At 36.5% G+C, this 17,395-nt stretch overlaps 1 protein-coding gene across 3 annotated transcripts in view; it reads left to right on the forward strand.

Annotated features, from left to right (window-relative positions):
• ndufaf6 (NADH:ubiquinone oxidoreductase complex assembly factor 6) overlaps positions 1-16,316 on the forward strand; it is a 19,171-nt gene extending 2,855 nt beyond the window's left edge. For 2 of the 3 annotated variants that reach the window (XM_016661097.1, XM_007572898.2), the window contains exons 2-9: positions 195-294; positions 467-589; positions 675-731; positions 1,465-1,567; positions 2,069-2,202; positions 8,138-8,239; positions 12,383-12,439; positions 15,623-16,316. In XM_016661097.1, the coding sequence (XP_016516583.1) occupies positions 195-294; positions 467-589; positions 675-731; positions 1,465-1,567; positions 2,069-2,202; positions 8,138-8,239; positions 12,383-12,439; positions 15,623-15,751 (805 nt within the window). In that variant the 3' untranslated portion in view covers positions 15,752-16,316. Of the gene's footprint in view, positions 1-194; positions 299-466; positions 590-674; positions 732-1,464; positions 1,568-2,068; positions 2,203-8,137; positions 8,240-12,382; positions 12,440-15,622 lie in introns of those variants that run through there. The other variant, XM_016661098.1, reaches the window with a different exon arrangement.
• Positions 16,317-17,395: the final 1,079 nt, after the last annotated feature.

Genomic DNA, 17,395 nt, shown 5'->3' on the forward strand with positions numbered 1-17,395 from the left:
CTTTTAACTGTGTCTTAATTTCTATTCTTGCACTTTTATAAGATTTTATTTTCATAAATTAAATTTTTTCTTGCTTGTGTTATTATTTTTCTTCCATTTTTTTTCATGTAACTTGCTACAGTTATAACAGAATTTGCTTCACACTGACTTTAAAGTTCCTCCTGAATCTTAAATCTCTTTTTGCTCCTCCTCAGGTCCAGAGACTATGAGGGCTTCTTGTCGTGTCTCCTCCTCCCAGAGGAGGCGCGGCGCTCCTCTCTGGCTCTGAGAGCCTTTAATGTGGAGCTGGCACAGGCAGGTATTCCTCCATAAAGCTGAAAGGGAGATTGTTTTTTATATTCAGGTCAAAACTGATTGTCAAATTAATGCTAGGTGTATGGAAAAGTAGATAGAAGTGTCTGATACCAGAAGTTCTTTTAAACTAATGAGTTCAGTGTTGGACTCCCTGTTTTTCCGTCTTCACTAGGTGAAGGACTCCGTTTCCCAGAAGACCATTGGTCTGATGCGAATGCAGTTCTGGAAGACAGCTATAGAGGAGATCTATAGAGATGACCCTCCGAACCAGCCAGTCAGCACTGAGCTGTGGAAGGTAAATGTCATTACAAAAAATTTTGAAGCGACACATTTTCAAGCATTTAGAGTTCAATAATCTCTATATATATTTTTCTTTGTAGGCAGTGAAGACGCATGGTCTTACAAAAAGATGGCTGATGAGGATTGTTACAGAAAGGGTAAGAAAGAAAGTTAAAAGAATAGCATTCAGCATGTCCAGTGGGTATCATTGTGCTAGTTCAGATAGTGTTGAGTAATTACTGTCAGTACAGTGAATCAATTCCTGTCCTTTGGCTTTTCTGGGAACCAAAGGATGAAGAACTCTGAGCAGAAATGCTTCCAAGTTCTGAGACCACAGTTTTATTTTGGATAAAAGAAAGTCAGTGTACCTATGGTTACAGTTCTTTTTTGTAGACTTTTGTTTGTTTCTTTTTGTTGACAGATTTCATATTTTAATAGTTATTTTCTATGGTTTTTAATTCTATGCAGTTGCAAAGAGTTTTACTCAGATTTTTTTTTTTTTTTATTTCAGACAGTTATGATGTCAGTCCGTGGCTGCTAACTAGCATTTTAAAAGTTCAAATAACCTCTGAGATTTGAACTACAGCTCCAAATCCCAGAGGATGCAGAGCAGAGATGTTTTTTTTTTTCCAAAAAGTAATTAAATTATTTACTTTTTTGCATTTTTAATGTACTTATAATATTGTGTAAAAAGGCTTAAATGGTTAAATGAAAAATCTACAGAATGTGCCAATTTTATATCCAAATATTCAATAAATTGTCAGAGTAATCAATTACTAAAATAATTGTTACTTGCAGCCCTAGTTAATAATTGATTATACTCATTAATAAATGATGTTTCTTTTTCTTAGTGCTGAAAGTGAAACTCATTGAGTCTCTCTGTTTGACCAGGAAAAGGATCTGGATGACAGAGCCTACAGGAACCTACAGGAGCTTGAGAAGTATTCAGAGAACACACAGTCTTCACTATTATACCTGCTGCTGGAATGTTTAGGTATGTATTGGTGAGAAATGATGCTGAACGTTTGACATGTTGCTGCATTTTTAACATCAACTTTCCTTAGTGCTGCTTTCTTATGTTGCTTTTTTCTTACACAAGTCTCATAGTTGCTGAAATAAAAAAAAAAGTATTTTTTCCCTTAGACAGCAGCATTGGTCTCTTTTCTGACCTTTTCCCCTTTGGCAGAATCATTGCATTGCTTAACTCACCAGTTTAGTTGGCTGTCTTCCTGTTTCCTCATTAGTGAATACAGGAGTGACATCAGGGTGAAGCAGCTTCTCATTCCAGCGACCACTCATGTCTACTGTGGGTTTAAAAATAGCAGCAACTCCATTAGTAAGGTCATGATCACCCCTCTGTCTGGTCTAAGGATGGACAGGAAAAACCTCAGACATCGTCACTGCAAACAGCTTCTGTTTATTAAAACACTTGCAAACTTTGCAAGATTTCTCAGAAAGTAGGATTTTGTTGCTGAGATTTTTTTTCTGTTTGCAGGAGTGAAAAATGTCCATGCAGATCATGCAGCAAGTCACATAGGAAAAGCTCAGGGAATCGCCACGTGTCTCAGAGCCACTCCTTACAACAGCAGCCGGAGGAAAGTCTACCTGCCCATGGATATATGCATGCTGGTGAGTTGCTTCTGTTCAGCCTTATGAAAGCAATATCTGAGGCTTCTGCAGTTCAGATATTGATCCCACATCAGTGTCAGCACTGTCTGCATGTCCTTTCCAAAATGTCTCCAAATTAACACAAAGCTGGACAGGTTTCCATCTTGAAGCAGAGAAGAAACACAGGAAGTGCAGAAAGGTAGGAAAAACATAGATAATTAACTTAGATAATTGGTAAATATCAATTATTGGTCATAACCACAATTTTATCATCAAATTTCTGTATTGACCCAAATTTTCGTATATCAGTTCATCCCAAAACTGGAAAAGAGTGAGTGAAGAAATGGTTGCAGAGACCTTGGTTGGAGAAGTTTGGAGAAATATGCTACCATCATGCAAATGTTTGTACCTTAGAGATCTGCAGACATTTCATTAAGTTAATGCAGAACTTCTCCTATCTTCTTCTACCTGACTTGAACTGCAAAATAAAAATATGGTGACAAGGTTTATATACATATTAGGAGGTGCACTGATAAATCCCTCACTGATAAATCACACCCGATTTCCTTAATTTTGGGTGATGTCACCATATTATTGCAAACTTAGCAAATTTGTTGCTATTTTTATTTTATACTCAGAGACTTTTCAGACAAAAAAAATCTGAATTGGCGCTCATCTCTTACAGGAGTTTCAGCTCATTTAAAGAGAGAAACTCCACGCAAAATTCCCATCATTGGTTTGTAACTTCTATGCTTCCCTGCTCCAAAACACCTGAATCAAATGTCTGAATTCCCTCATCAGCAGTTATTTGGTTCTTCAGATTCCTGGTAATGATTGATGCATCTAAAAGTTGGACACCCTTGATATAAATAATCTGTGGAGCAAAGGCCCCTTATGCCTCTGCTTTGACAGAAGCAGGAGAGGAAAGGGGGAAATCAAGGGGAGGAAATGTTACTCTGCAGCCGTTTGGCAAATATGAGAGCATTGGATTGAAATTATTGTGGAAAATAATGCCACAAACATTTTCCAACCTTGTCTGGGCTTTCAGCCCAGCGTGAAGACCAACTGCTGCTGCTAGAAGAGCCGACGGGGGGAACCAGGGCTGCTGTTTGAAGCATGCAAGCTCTGCCCTTAAAAATTCCTCTGATGCAAAGATGACGCTTCTGACCCCAGGCTTTCTACCCGCATTCCTCACCACTTCCAGAAGAGGGAGCTGGAGGTGTGTTTAAACACCCTGCAACACCCAACTATCTACAGCATAAAGTAAAACAAGAGCAAATGTAATATTTCTTCATTAAAAGATATGAGTTATATGTCCAGGATGCAGAAGGCAGATAACAGATGGAATATTTCTCTAGTAACACTTGACAGATTAAACTTAACAGGAAAAAAACAGAGGAGAGACAGACGAGTTGAGGGGGGAATAAGGAAAAATCAGCAGCATGACGAGTCACACTCATTTAAACACATTCATCAAAACGTCCCAATCCGGCTGCTTACATCAAGAATCTGTTAGTTTTTCTGTTCTTCTCACAGTTAATTTTGCTTTAACACGTAAAACTGACACACAAGACATTTAATGGCGTCATTATTTGATGGAGTTTTACTTGGGCCATTGCTGTAAATGAATAGCATGTCTTAATAATCTTTATTTCTGACCTATTTTTATGCTTGTAGAAAAGCTGAACTAAAAAACCCAAACACTTGTAGCATTTTAATCTGTAGATAAAAGTTCTCAGACAGTGTTTGTGTAATTAGGTCATTAAAAAGACGTTATTGCAAGCTGAGGAGATCAAACTATTCGATTAATGTGTGTTGGACTTCCAGGTTGGCCTACTCCACCTCAACCAAAGATCCCCTGGATAAATAATTTAATGGAGGGAGAATTTTGGCTTCCACTGAATATTTATGTGTCCCATATTCCATGCAGATAATAATTACTCAGCTTGTTTATATGTATAAGCTCACTTTGTAAAAAACACTACAGCAAATCTTTTAACTCACCGTTTCCATCTTAAGTCACTTCACAATCCCATCACTCTTGGTTCTGACTCCACATCCAGATTTCCTTATAGTAGTTAATGCTCCTCTATGGGCCGTTGCTATTAGTTGTTCTTTGTTTTTATTAGCTTTCTTCATCTTGTTATGGTTTTGTGATATTGCTGTCAGCTTGCATTGCTGAATAAACTAAAAGTGATCCATAAACGGCTCATTATTTCCCTTAACAGTGCTCTCCTGTGTGATTTCTACGTTCGTCTTCATGCGGGTCGCTTTGGGATCGTAAAGCGTTGGCACAGTAATCTGATTGTTGTCGCACTTAATTATTTAGAAACCTTGAGATATTGCTGTAGAATGTAACCCTGCTTTAAACCTCACCACAACTGTCTGTGGTATTTATAGACATCTCAGTGTTAGTCACATACACATTTTGAGGTTCTTTTAATAATTTAAAGGGCTCTAGCTGTATGACTGTTACCACAACATCATACATTTATGTATTATATGGTGCAAACTAAAAAGTTTTTGGTTTAAGAGTGTAAACTAACATTTCCTGAGTTATACTTCAGACCTTTTAAACACTGATTCACGATCTGTGGGAAAGCAGCAGCTTGAGCCAATTTGCTGCTTGGTTTGTCCCTTCCTGACGTGTCTGATGGGAGCTGCAGGTGTGAAATGAGGCACATCAAGTCTCCATAAAAATGTAGCTCTCAGTCGGGGCAATGTTGGCCGTATGCCGTTATCCCATTTCATACCTCAGACAATACTGGAGCTAAAAACTGGCTCTCTGGTAAAAGCCGATGTATAACATGTCTAGTTTTAAGAGCTCTGTCTTTTTTTTATTGCAGGTTTTCCTGGAAATGCCATTCTACTTGCACTGATGAATCTAAGCTTTCACTGAAAGTTGTGTCGGCAATTATTTGACACTTTATCTACTAACTTTGTTATAATACACCGTCACTATACTTCTGTTGCTCTATTTAAGTCTGTTGTATTCAAAAGAAACAAAAGATGGGACTCAACCATGAGCTAGGACCACAGCTATTTTATTTAAAGGCAAATCAAATATAACTGTGCATTTATTGAGGTTTAATGTTTGTCAGAACCACCAAATGGTTCAAAGCGAGGACAATGGTGCTTTCTAATAGCTTTGCAGTCCCCGAAATGATTTCTTTCCTTTATTTCTGGTCTGAAATGTTGGTCTTTTATCCTTTCATTTATAATATTTTTCTTCTTTTCAATACCCTTTATTACCTGCATCAATTTTTCTCATCATCTCTCAGTAATCTGGAGCTGAGTCACCTCCTCGGCAAATGTACTGCATGTAAGCGGGAAGGGAGGAATGGTTCTTGGAACGAAAATCGCTCTGTTATTTTGATCCTTTCAAAGATGAAGTCAGATCTCCTCACTAAGGTGCTGAGAAATGATGAAAATCTGAATTATTAAACATAATAATGTATTGTCAGTAAATATATTTCTAATGAGCTTATCAACATGGAAATGACAATCAAGTTCATTAGTTCATAAGTTATGTTTGATAAAGCGAAAACACTCATTGAACAAGTATTGAAAATGTTTAGTTAAAAGTATTTTAATACTGATGACAACTCCAAGATATCCTCCACAGATATAGAGACATATCATCTGCTTTGATGAAGTGTCATCCATTAATATTTGCTCTCATCAAAAAGACTACAATCTATAATCTCCCAGGATTTGACTGACTTTAACTGGCTTTTTCTTCAGCAGTGGAGTCTTGTGCAGTGAGTGTGCTTATAGGAAACAGTATTTGACTGAATTATTTAACGTCTTCATAGAAAAGTTGTAACTGGTAGTTCCTTTCTAAAGCTCCTTGCAGCGGTCCTTTACTTTTTCACAGGTCTTCTGATAATTGTTGCTCCTCTGTCAGAAATCACCTGGTCAAAAAGTTTAAATATATTCTCCAAGATTATTACCCCAATGGTGCTTACTGATAAATAAAAATGTCTTCAACCAATGTATGTTTTCTAACAAAGCTCTAAAGAGAACAATTTTCCTTTTTACAGGCCATCAATTGGAACTAAACCTGCTTTCCAAATACTGATAGATTTCAGCTGGTTTCTTGGCTTTCTGCCTTTTTTTGTCTTTTTTTTTTTCGCTGCGCCCTTCCACCTCAGCAAATAATTTATGGACTTAGTCATACTGATTTCTTTGCATGTGTATTATTTAGGATGTAATGTCAGTGGCCCCATTAAAAATAGATTCACTGAGGAAAATGTTGATGTGTTGAATACTTATTTTCTCCACTGCAGGATTTGTGGCTCTTAATTTCTTCTCAGCATCTTATGTGAAGTGAAAATATCTGTATTCAATAATGCACTTAGTTATCTTATCAATCTTTATTTTCTTATTTTTTATTGAAACAATGTTTGATTGTCTCTGAATTCTCGAGGATGAAATGTTGAAATAGTTAATTTGTCCATTTGAAGTTATGAATTCAGAGACATTTCTTTTGTATTTAATGTCTCCAAATGGAAGGAAAGTCTATCGAAGAAGTTCTTAGTAGAATTTAATTTCTTTCAACAATTAAAAGTAAAAATATTTATGTAAATATTGCATATAAATCATAAATCTGAAGGTGATATCTGATCCAAATACTTTCTTTCTTTCCTCTGCAGCACTCGTATAGAAATGTCCCAGCTTGCTAGAATATGCAGAAACATTTTCAAGCACTTTCTTTGAAATATTCGTCCATATTTTTTGTCTTATCGTTGTCAGTCTTAGTGATATACTTTGATGCAAGGTGCATTTTCAGACAGACACTTTTATATGTCATCTTTCTGTATAAAGATTCCTTCTACTTTGACCAGATTCTCAGGATGTCTTTCATGCGCTGCTTCTCTGAGTCTTATCTGCAGATTTTTGAAGATTTTGGCTCAGAGAGCTGAGAAGATAAAACTGTGAGCTGTTATCACTGCAGGTGTGCTGAAGGTCACGAAACGCTTCCTGTGCTTCTGGCTGCTTCATAAAACCGAAAGGACTTTTCATTCATGTCCAAACTTCAAAATATTTGACGGGTTCTTCTCAGAAAATTGAGGGGGTTTTTTTCTTAGAACATTTTTAGTGAAAACAAAACACTTAACATGTTAGATTTAAGATTCAGAAAAAAGTTTTGAAAGTTTAGTTTTACATGTTTCCCCTAAGTCCTCCAGATGAAACTTTACTGTTCAATGTTCCTCCCCATCCTACTTCCATTTCATACCCATAAACAAACGTTTTCTCACCTTTTGTCTTGACTATTCTAATATGCCACATTTAGCATATTTCACATTTTACCACTTTAGTTTTTTAATACATTAAAAATACATATAAGCTTTTCTATTCCTTTTTAAGTAAGAAAATAAACATTCCTGTAGTGAATGCTTGATTGTTTGTAGCAAATGATGCATCGGCAGTTAGCACATACTTCTAACATTAACATGAGAAAATCTTAGTCTTTTCTGCTTGACTTAACATCATTCACTGTGCAGTTCATATGTTTATTTTATTTAGTTTAAGCAATTAATATTGGGATCCAATTCATTTTTTAACATTATTTAAACCTGGTGAAGCTAAAACTTCCACTTAAGGAGTTCTGGGTCAAACATATTTACAGATAGAGCATTTTTTTCTGTCTTTGCAAAATCTGTATTTTTCATAAAGTTTTGACTTAATTATGACTATGTTCACAAATTCAGACTGCAGTCTACATGCCCATGCTACATTCCTTTCCTGGGAATTATGACTATGGCTATGTTCTTCTTTTTTGGCCTTTTTTGAGTTTGTATACTCCAGTTAATGATTAATCGATTTCTAAATTAGTTGACTATTATTTCAATAATTGATTCATCCAGATTAATTGTTTCTGGATATTGACGACATTAATCTGTGATCTGGAAACAAACGCAGTGGATTCTGTTTGTTTGTTTTGCTTTTTTAGCACGGAGCGTCTCAGGAGGATTTCATCCGTGGCAGCCGGGAGAAGAACGTTCGAGATGTCGTGTTCGACATCGCCAGCCAGGCTCACGTGCACCTTGAACACGTATGTAACACGACAATCATTTTCTAATTGTTTTTGTCTCAACTTTTACACAAATCAAATTTACTGTTCTACTATCAAAAAAAGAGACTTTGAAAGAGAATTTGGCCAGGTTCAGCTTTTCTAATCCAAAACCTTAATATCTGTTCATTCAGTTGTATTGAAGGATAAACTCTGAACTGAACTAAGTCCAGCTAGAAAAATAAACTTCTTTACAAGCACATATAGTACAAGATGTTTATAGTTCTTTATAAATATCCACAATTTTACTTCTTTCTTTAGGTTTCAACAAAACTATTGCAAACAAGTGGATGGATGCATTTTCTTTAATGTAATGTTGATATCTTTGGAAAGTGAAAACCCAGGTAGTGTCCTACATTATAATAAGAAAAATAGAGCTAAAAATATTATTGGGTACTTTAAGTAAAAACAATACTTAAAAACTCCAATAACTATATTTTTAAAAACTTTTTATTTAATCATTTCAGCCAAAGTTATTGAGTTGTTGTGGAAAGTCCATTAAACCTAGACTCCTGGACTAGAGCTATGTCCTGTCAGTTTCAAAGAGTCTCGCTCATTAAAAGCCACTTTAGAAACAGTTAGCAAGGAGGGCTGTCTGACCTGGAGAGGAAAAACCTTCAACAATTAAGGAGATGTTACTGTGAAAGCTCTGTCTTCTCTGGTTTTATAGCACATCTTTGTGGTTTTTCTGGTTTATTCACCCAACATTTCTTTCAAATACTAATAATAGTAATACTAATACTAATAACCATGACACTGGCAAGAATCAGAAATTATGTCTGCATGTTTTAGTAATAGCATCATTCTGGGTAATTCAAGAATTACTCGGCAGAAATCTGAACATGAAGAGTATTAAAGTCAAATCGAAAAAGGTTTCTTTTCATGAATTATCTAACCTAAATAATTTACACCACACGTATGTTTATTCCTACTTCAAATGGGTGAAATGAATGGAGGGGAAAAGAAGGATAACTATCATACACACTTGGTAGAAGAATGAATCTACACAGCAAGTTCGGCACAGATGGACAGTCAGAGAAAATGAGAGGTCCGAAACGCCAGTGGAAATGTGCAATTATCCTCTTCTCTGGTGACATTTTATGTCGGAACGGTTTAAATGCTGCAGAAACTCAGGAAGGATTTTCCTTGGGAGGATCTAAATTATTTTCAACAAGGAAAATCTTAATTTGTTTCACCAATGACGTCACCATTGATTGGACGTGGATCCTTTGCTAAAGCTGTTCGTTCAGCTCGTCCACATCCACTGCACTTTAGTTTCTCTCCACACCTTTTACGCCACTTGAACAGCAGGGATAGGTTTGGTATTTTTAAAATTAACATCACTGGTGACTCATGCTCTGGCATGCTGTGGGTTGCAGCTTGCACCTGCAACGCTGTGGATGACTCAAAATGTCCTGCGAGTATCTTCTGTTTACTATTATGTTTCTCCTAAGAGTTTGTAGCTAATTGGTTTGGGGATGTATTGGTCTCCACTTGCATGCCTTATTGATTTTTGTCCTCATGGAGATTTTTTCATTATGCAGCTGTTTAAACACTAACTATTTTAATTTTGTTTGCTCATTGTTCGCACCTAGTAGGAAATTCTGCTAGAAGCTAAATTGCATTAAATTACACTCAGAGAGAGCAATTGGGAAGTAGGAATCAAAGTGCTATTTTCCATCGGTTTACTGTTTCATTGTTTTTTGTTTTGTTTTTTAAGTTGAAATCAAATTTCAGTTTTAAGCAAATTTCCCAGGGATTTCTGTAAAGTAATATTTCATTAGACAAAATATGTCTTCTGTTGTTGTTTTTAGCTAGCTATCTAGATACAAAAACAACAATAAAAAAAGGTAGCTTGCTACATAGTTAGCTGATTTCCCAGTCCTTGTGCTGATGTTACATTTACATCTGGTCTTTACACATTTGTCAGTTGTTGCAGCAATGCACTGTTTTACTCCAGCAAGCCTGTGTGTTAGACCAGTCTGCAAACACTTCCTTGGAACAGCTTGACAAACACTATTAGGACCCACAAATCCTTTGTTGAGTTGAGAATGTGCAGGAACATGTTTGAGCCACAAAAGGCCAAACCTGTAGCTGGCAGAGCTCAGGGGATTCGTTGCTAACTTCACAAATTCAGACTCCAGTCCACACGCCCACAGGTTCTTCCTTCCCTGGGAATACAAAGTAATTTCCGTTGAAAGAAAGGGCCTGCACAGGTTGTTTCACAGTTGATAGTGACTGGTGTTAAAAGAAAAACAGATTGCAAGAGAAAAAAGGGGATTTAAAAATCAACCTATATCATGTCTGTTGGAAATAATTCAGTATGAAAGAAGGGCAGGTAAGGACAAACAAGATGAAATATGAAATATTAAAATCTTTAGCCTAAATTAGGGAATACTCTCCTTTTATTAACTGTTTTTATTATATTCACATAAGCAATAAAACATGATCAAACTTAGACTAAAACTTACAAAAATGAGACGTTTGTACTAAAAAGAATGTGTTCTAATTAATTAACTGACTTAATTAGGAGTGAGCTGGCAGAGAAACCTAATTCCTGTACCCCATGTGGAGCTGATGATGAGATTTTCTTTTGCTTTTTTCCTTCTATTTGCATATTTTGCAGACTGTTTGACTTCTCACAGTGGGGAAAATCCCTAAGTACTTAATTACAATCCAACTTGGTGACCTCTATCCAGAACAATGCTTTTGCTTGGCCTGACTCCATCTTGTTAATACTTGATCAAACAAGGTCAATTATACCTAAATTAGTTTTACTTCCTGCCATGATGAATCTGATTACTGCAAATCTTCCAAAACAATGAGACAGTTGCAAGAAAGCTGTAAAAAGTCCTTTTTCAGGGTTTGCCAAAAATGAAGTAGGAGACTCGGCAAACGTATGGAAGTGTTCTGCTCAAATGAAAAAAGACAAACTTCCTGGCTAACGTGCACCTGAACAGATCATCCTCACAGTAAACCATGGAAGCAGGGAAAATATAAATGAATCCTGGAAGAAAATAAGTTGCATAATATTCCTTCTTCTTCCTGTGGTTTGGCTAAAATTTCCATTTTAGGCAGTGTTGGGCACTGCTATCTAAAAGTTAGTCATGGAAGCTAAGCTAAGGCGCTAAAGTGCTAATTTCAACCATACTGACTTGCCACTTGCTCAAAAAAGTGTCTTAAAAAAGAGAATTTTAGGGAAGGAGGCAGAAACACTGTATTAACAGACTTCAAAATAAGATTATGAATATACATTTAAGCAGTGATGTTGAACTTCATCTGAAAATTTACAAGGCAGCCAAGTAAATTATCTCGTTAGAATTTATCTGAAAAAAAAAAAAGTATTTAGGGGAAACTAGATGCACTAAACATTTTAGCTCCAGTATTAGTGAAAGTGTGCCCACCACTGATTTTACATTTACTTTATCATTCTCACTCTGTCTTTCTTACTGGTCCTGTTTATGCAACTTTTTTTTTACCAACACGTCACTAATAGTGATGAATGCTGTGTGTCAAGCTGATAGTTGTTTGTTATGATGTTTTTGGCATTTAAGTGCTGTTATATTTGCCATACTGTTGTATTTTCGTACATTCAACATAAGTATTTAGGCTAAGTGATGTTTTTATTTAAAGTGTCCTAGAAAGACAATTTAGCTGTTGTTTGACAAACTGCCTGTTGCAGGTAGACAAAACACTGGTTTATTCATGCCGTTTCCATTTGTGTGTCTAAGTGATCCAAAGGTCGGTGTTGAGTGCCTGAACAAAAACAGAATCCTCTTGAAATAATCGGGTGCAAAACGAGATGGAAAACACTTTCAGAAGCTTAGAGAAATGGCGTCGCAGAGCCGTTCAGATATTATTAGAAAGTCTGACTCAGTCTGTTATTACTCAAGTATCATAGCTGCACAAATGTAGTAGCAAATTCACACCATGTTTTATTAGAGATGTTAAGAATTTTTCTTTTTCAACTTTTTTAATGCTAGTGGCAGCAAATACAAAGTCAGCATTTTATCATAAGTTGCAGCTTAGATTTCTGTGATTTTCCAATCTTTTTGAAACTTACTTACACAGGAAAAGCAGTTGTTTTTGTTTTTTCATTTCAGTTTGTTCTGCTTTTTCCTTCAGGCCCGATCGTTTAGCGACAACGTTCCAGCAGCAGCAACCCCGGCCTTCCTTCCCACTGTAAGTCATAATATTCCCCTGCTATTCATCAAGATCTCATTTACATTTTAAAATCACTTTTTTCTCATATCACTGATGTTTGCTTCAGTAATCACCCTGAAAGTCAGCCGTCGTATGCTGACTGCAGATCTTGTTTGTGCAGACAACCAGATTTGTTAAGGCATTGAGAATAATCCAATTTAATCTGTTTTTTTCCCCTTTTGTCTGTGGAGCTGAAACCAGAAATATTTGTACAGAGCATAAAAATATGTTTTCCTGCTGTCTGAGAAAAACAGACTAAACATTTTCTTTTTTTCAATCAGTTAGGGTTACAAAAATAATCTCTAATTGTTTAATATTCAGGGCAAAAAGGGAGGTAAATGTTTTAAAGATTATTGTTTTTAGATTAAGAAGGTTACATACACTAAGAGTATTATCCCTATAAACAACCTAAGGAAGCCAATCAGTGCCTTCAAAATGACTTTTTAACCCTTGGCATCGGTCCGATAAATAAAACTGGATTAATATTAACAACCAGTGTTTATCTTAATCTTGTTCCTGTTTGTGTTTCATGCTTTTTAATGGTGTCATAAAAGTAGGGACATGTGTAATTTATATATTGGTAAATATCAGATATCTGCAATATGTCAGAGAGGTTTCATTTAATGAATGAGGAGTTCCCTCCGACCGAACCGAGATTTAGGTTTTTCGGTAAACCGGACGACAACTTCCCAAACGAATTGGACTTTCAAGGCAAATGAATCAGAGTTTGATTAAAGCAGACCAAACAGGGCTGGTGTGAATTTGACCTAAATGTAACTCTAACTATGCATGAACTCAAACTCAGAGGCTGCTTTCTGCTGGTGAATAAAACATTTCTGTGGAGTCCATAATGATGATCCATCACCAATCTGCTGTAACTACGGGATGGAGCAGAAAAATGGACTCTCCCTCCTGAATGACTTTGCAGTGGACCTTCTCCAAGCAGCAAAATGGCCCCTTCATGCCTGTGTGGGAGTGTTGTTGTCTATTTGTGTTCCTGATAGCGAACCACATGGAAAGCAGGCACAGTCTGCATTGCTTTCTTCGTGTCCTGAAAATTAGATTCAGATGATCTGCATGTTTGGATCAGTGAGGCAGAATGAAGGGAAAAAAAAGAGGTCGACCAGTGAAGACTAGAGGACATAAATCACACCAACTCTTTCATTTCAAAACAACATGAAGAATGACAGCATTAGACCTAGGGGTGCATATCGAAGATTTAAGAAAAACAATTTAAAAAGATGCTACGATCTGCAGAATCTTTTTGATTTAAGCATTTCTTTAAAGAACCCAGCACATTTTTTCAAATAAAATATTCTCATCTGCTGTAATGAAGCAGAAAAGCCTCCTCAAACAGTGTGTAGGAGGAATCTTGTTTCCATGTGCCCAAATAGAAAAAAAATAACCCTTTTGAAAACACATTTCCAGCCTCTGAATTACCACCAAATTGTTCAGAGAGACACAGGGGATGGAGGAACAGACACCTGAGAGCTTTGCAGGCAGAATAAAGAATGTCCGTAACGTGTTTCTGCACAGCGCGCTCTTTGCTGGGGAGCTAAATGAAAGCTGTGCATAACATTGGCGAAAAGGATGAAGAGGAGAAAAGTAACAAGCTTTATCCTGTGGTTCTTGGGTTAAAGAAACAAAAGGAGATGGTAAAATTTCAGCTTTGAATAAGTTTCTATTTTTAAGGTGGAATCAAACTCTGCCTTAGGTTTGACATGTTTTTGTTTTTAACATTTGAAGTCCATATATTCAGATTTTCAAATAAAATGCCCCTTCCAGATGCTAACTAATCCATGTTGTTGCAGGAAAATACATGTGTGTCTTTTATCATTAAAACACTCTCGCTTCTGAGCAGGAAGTGAACAGAAACGAGATTCTGCGGCCTCTGGGAAAAGCTTTTCACTGAAAAACGGCTTTTATTTTCCAGCTTTATTCATTCCTTTCATCATTTTAAGACCCCTAACCCCTGATGCAGAAAAAAACAGTTTAGAAATACACTGCAATCACAGTTTGTCTGCAGGGGTCACCTTAACGAGTGGCTCTTTTCTGGTTTCTTCCTTCTATGCTTTTACATGATGATGTATGCAGTGACTGCTCAGTTGCCCTTTGATGGAAATCCGTCTGAGGCTCATCTGTCTTCACACAGAGGCTCTAGGTTTCATTCTTGGTAAATCCTGGGTGTTTTATTTCCTTTTTTCAATGGAGCTCTTCTAGAGCAATAACCCAGAGTTTTAATTCTTTTAGAGCTTTTATGATCTTCAATTTAAAGGGATCCGTGACTAGTTGAACCTGTTGGCCTAAATGTGTTGTATTTCTTCTTTTTACCTCCAAAAATTGTAGTTTGTGATGTGTAAAAACTCAATTTTTTAAAATTATCTATCTTTATTTTATCTTTTGCCTACAGTGGTCGACATTTTTTACCTGCTCAATGCATGCCGGGCCAATGACACGTTGAGCTAACAGGACAGCTAAACAAATAGGATGTTTAAAGAGATAGTGAAGCATATTTAAGTCTTTGTAACAAACCCATTCTAATATATTTAAATGTTTTGGTCCTAAAACATTGTAGCTTTTTACAACATATACTCTCTATTTTGGTTAGCATTTCCAATTAGCACCAGCACAACCTTTTTGGCCAAATCTCTTCAAATTCAGTCCTTCTCATTTGTTCACTTTTGCACATAAATTTCTGTTCAGCCTAGTCTGAGCTACCGCCGCACCTAGCCTACACCATCTACCCAGGATGCATTGCAGTGTAAGCAACATGGCAACATCCATGTGACAATATTCTATTTTAATTTGTAGAAACTAGACAGCCAACAGTATTTTTACTGCTTTGTTTTTGCTTTGAAAGTAAAGTTTCCCAAATAATGTGTATTTTTCAAACGCATTGTGGAAAAAGTTTTTTAATCAAAATAAGAGTCTCAAACACAGAGACTCATTGCTTTTGAAGCTCCACAGTGATTGGTGGCCCACTGACTGCTGCTTATAGATGAAATCAAGTTGTTTTTATCTGTTTTTATACATGTACAATTTTAGTAGATCAGGTCTAAAAAGTCTAAAAAGTGCAGAAAGTTTCAGAAACTGTCATCTTTGAGGATGTGAGGCATGAATTCAAACTGAACCAGCTTGTGTTTGTTTTGCTCTGTGCTCCAGGTCGTGTTGGAGGACTATCTGCAGCGAGTCAGGAAAGCTGATTTTGATGTTTTCCACAAGAGCCTGCTGAACAGAAACCCTCTGCTGCCCTTCCAGCTGTATCTCCGTTCCTGGAAGAAGACCTACTGATTCCAGCTCCCACCACTCCCAGTTCCACCAGTTTGCTCTAAGCAACCTGTGGGACTGGCACTCAGAGACTTTACTTACTGAGATTCTGCTCTCAGAATGCTAAACAGCACGTTAATAAAGACACACAGACTTGGTGAAATATGAGCAATGGCACTGACATCTTCACGCTCAGAGAAACTACAAACCCCAGCTGGCTGGTTCTCACTCCACCAGCTTTGTATCTGGAGTTTTTTCTTCCTAGAAAACAGATGGAGGAAAGATATGGAGCTCTAACAGAGACACACAGGGCTCTGGAGAGCAAATGCTGCGGTAATTAAATGCTTTTTATTCTCAACTGCCCTCTAGGTGACCTGATTGTCCATCATCTACATTGATTTAAAATTTTAAGACTTGATTGGATTTATATTCCTGGAAAATTGGCGCCACTTAGCTTATCTTGTTAACTATTGATCCAAAGAAACCCAACAATATGATGCCCTTATTTTTTTTACTTTTCAGATTTCATAGAAATGGTTTAGTTATGTAGCAACCTGGTGAAAAATTAGCAGTTTTTGTTAAAAAGTAGGAAAAACAAACATAAAAGCCAGCCGTTTGATGTTTTTCTAGCTGTCAAGCATTTCATCTCAATCTCATTATTTGTCTTAAAATTAATAATTTCTTCCAGTTCTCAACAAATTATCAGAAAAAGTTAGTAAAAGTGCTAAATGTAAAGTTTCAAAATGTGGGTTGTTTTTGATCTTTTGATAAAGATTATTTATCTGTTGTTGCAGTACTCAAAACATAAAAAAATAAGAGCCTGTTTCCTTTTGGGAAAACTAGTAAACATCTGTTTCCCCACATCCATAACAGACTGCAGCTTTTACACGAGACGATGCTCCTGATCTAATCATACTCCTCAGTCTTAAACTTGTTAGTTTTCACCATCATGCAGAGTTTTTTCTAAAAGTAAAACACTCTCTAACATATTTAAGAGAATCTCTGCAAACCCTTTCAGGCTGCAATTGCAAAAAACAAAATAACCCAAATGTTCTGATGCCATTTTCCACCCAGATTTTGAAGATCCTGCACAAAGGAGCGACACTCAATCGAAAGAACAGAATCTCAGGATAATAAGGCAAATTATGTGAGTGCAGGCAGCGTCAAATACAAACCATTTTATCTATGAACAATACAAATTACCGCAGTGGAGCGCAGTCTGAAGTGGCCTGCTGCACAAACACACTCAGACTTGACTCACTGTGTGTCGCTGTTACAGTCTGTCTCACTTCAGGTAAATTGTGGTTTCTGCAGCTGTTATCAACCCAGTGGTGCTGTGGATAGAAATAAAAAACAAAACAACTACTTTATTAGTTTCAACCTGACAAAACCATAAAGAAAATGAAATCATTTTTTCTGTCTGTATGATTAAAACCCAGCAGTATATTTGAATAAATTATTGATTAAAGGTCTGATTTATTATTGTTTTTGAAGTCTTTTTTTAATTTGTTTCAGTTTACAGATTTGCATTTGCTTCTTCTTCCCTTAATATTATAACATATACTGTATTAAGTATCATAAAATGTCTATGTATTTTATGGCGATTTTGTCTGATAGACCAGGGGTGTCAAACTCAATTTCACCGAGGGCCACTTCAGCATATTGGCC

The sequence above is a fragment of the Poecilia formosa genome, unplaced genomic scaffold, assembly GCF_000485575.1.
Source record: "Poecilia formosa unplaced genomic scaffold, Poecilia_formosa-5.1.2 Scaffold310, whole genome shotgun sequence".
In the NCBI taxonomy this organism is placed as follows: Eukaryota; Metazoa; Chordata; class Actinopteri; order Cyprinodontiformes; family Poeciliidae; genus Poecilia; species Poecilia formosa.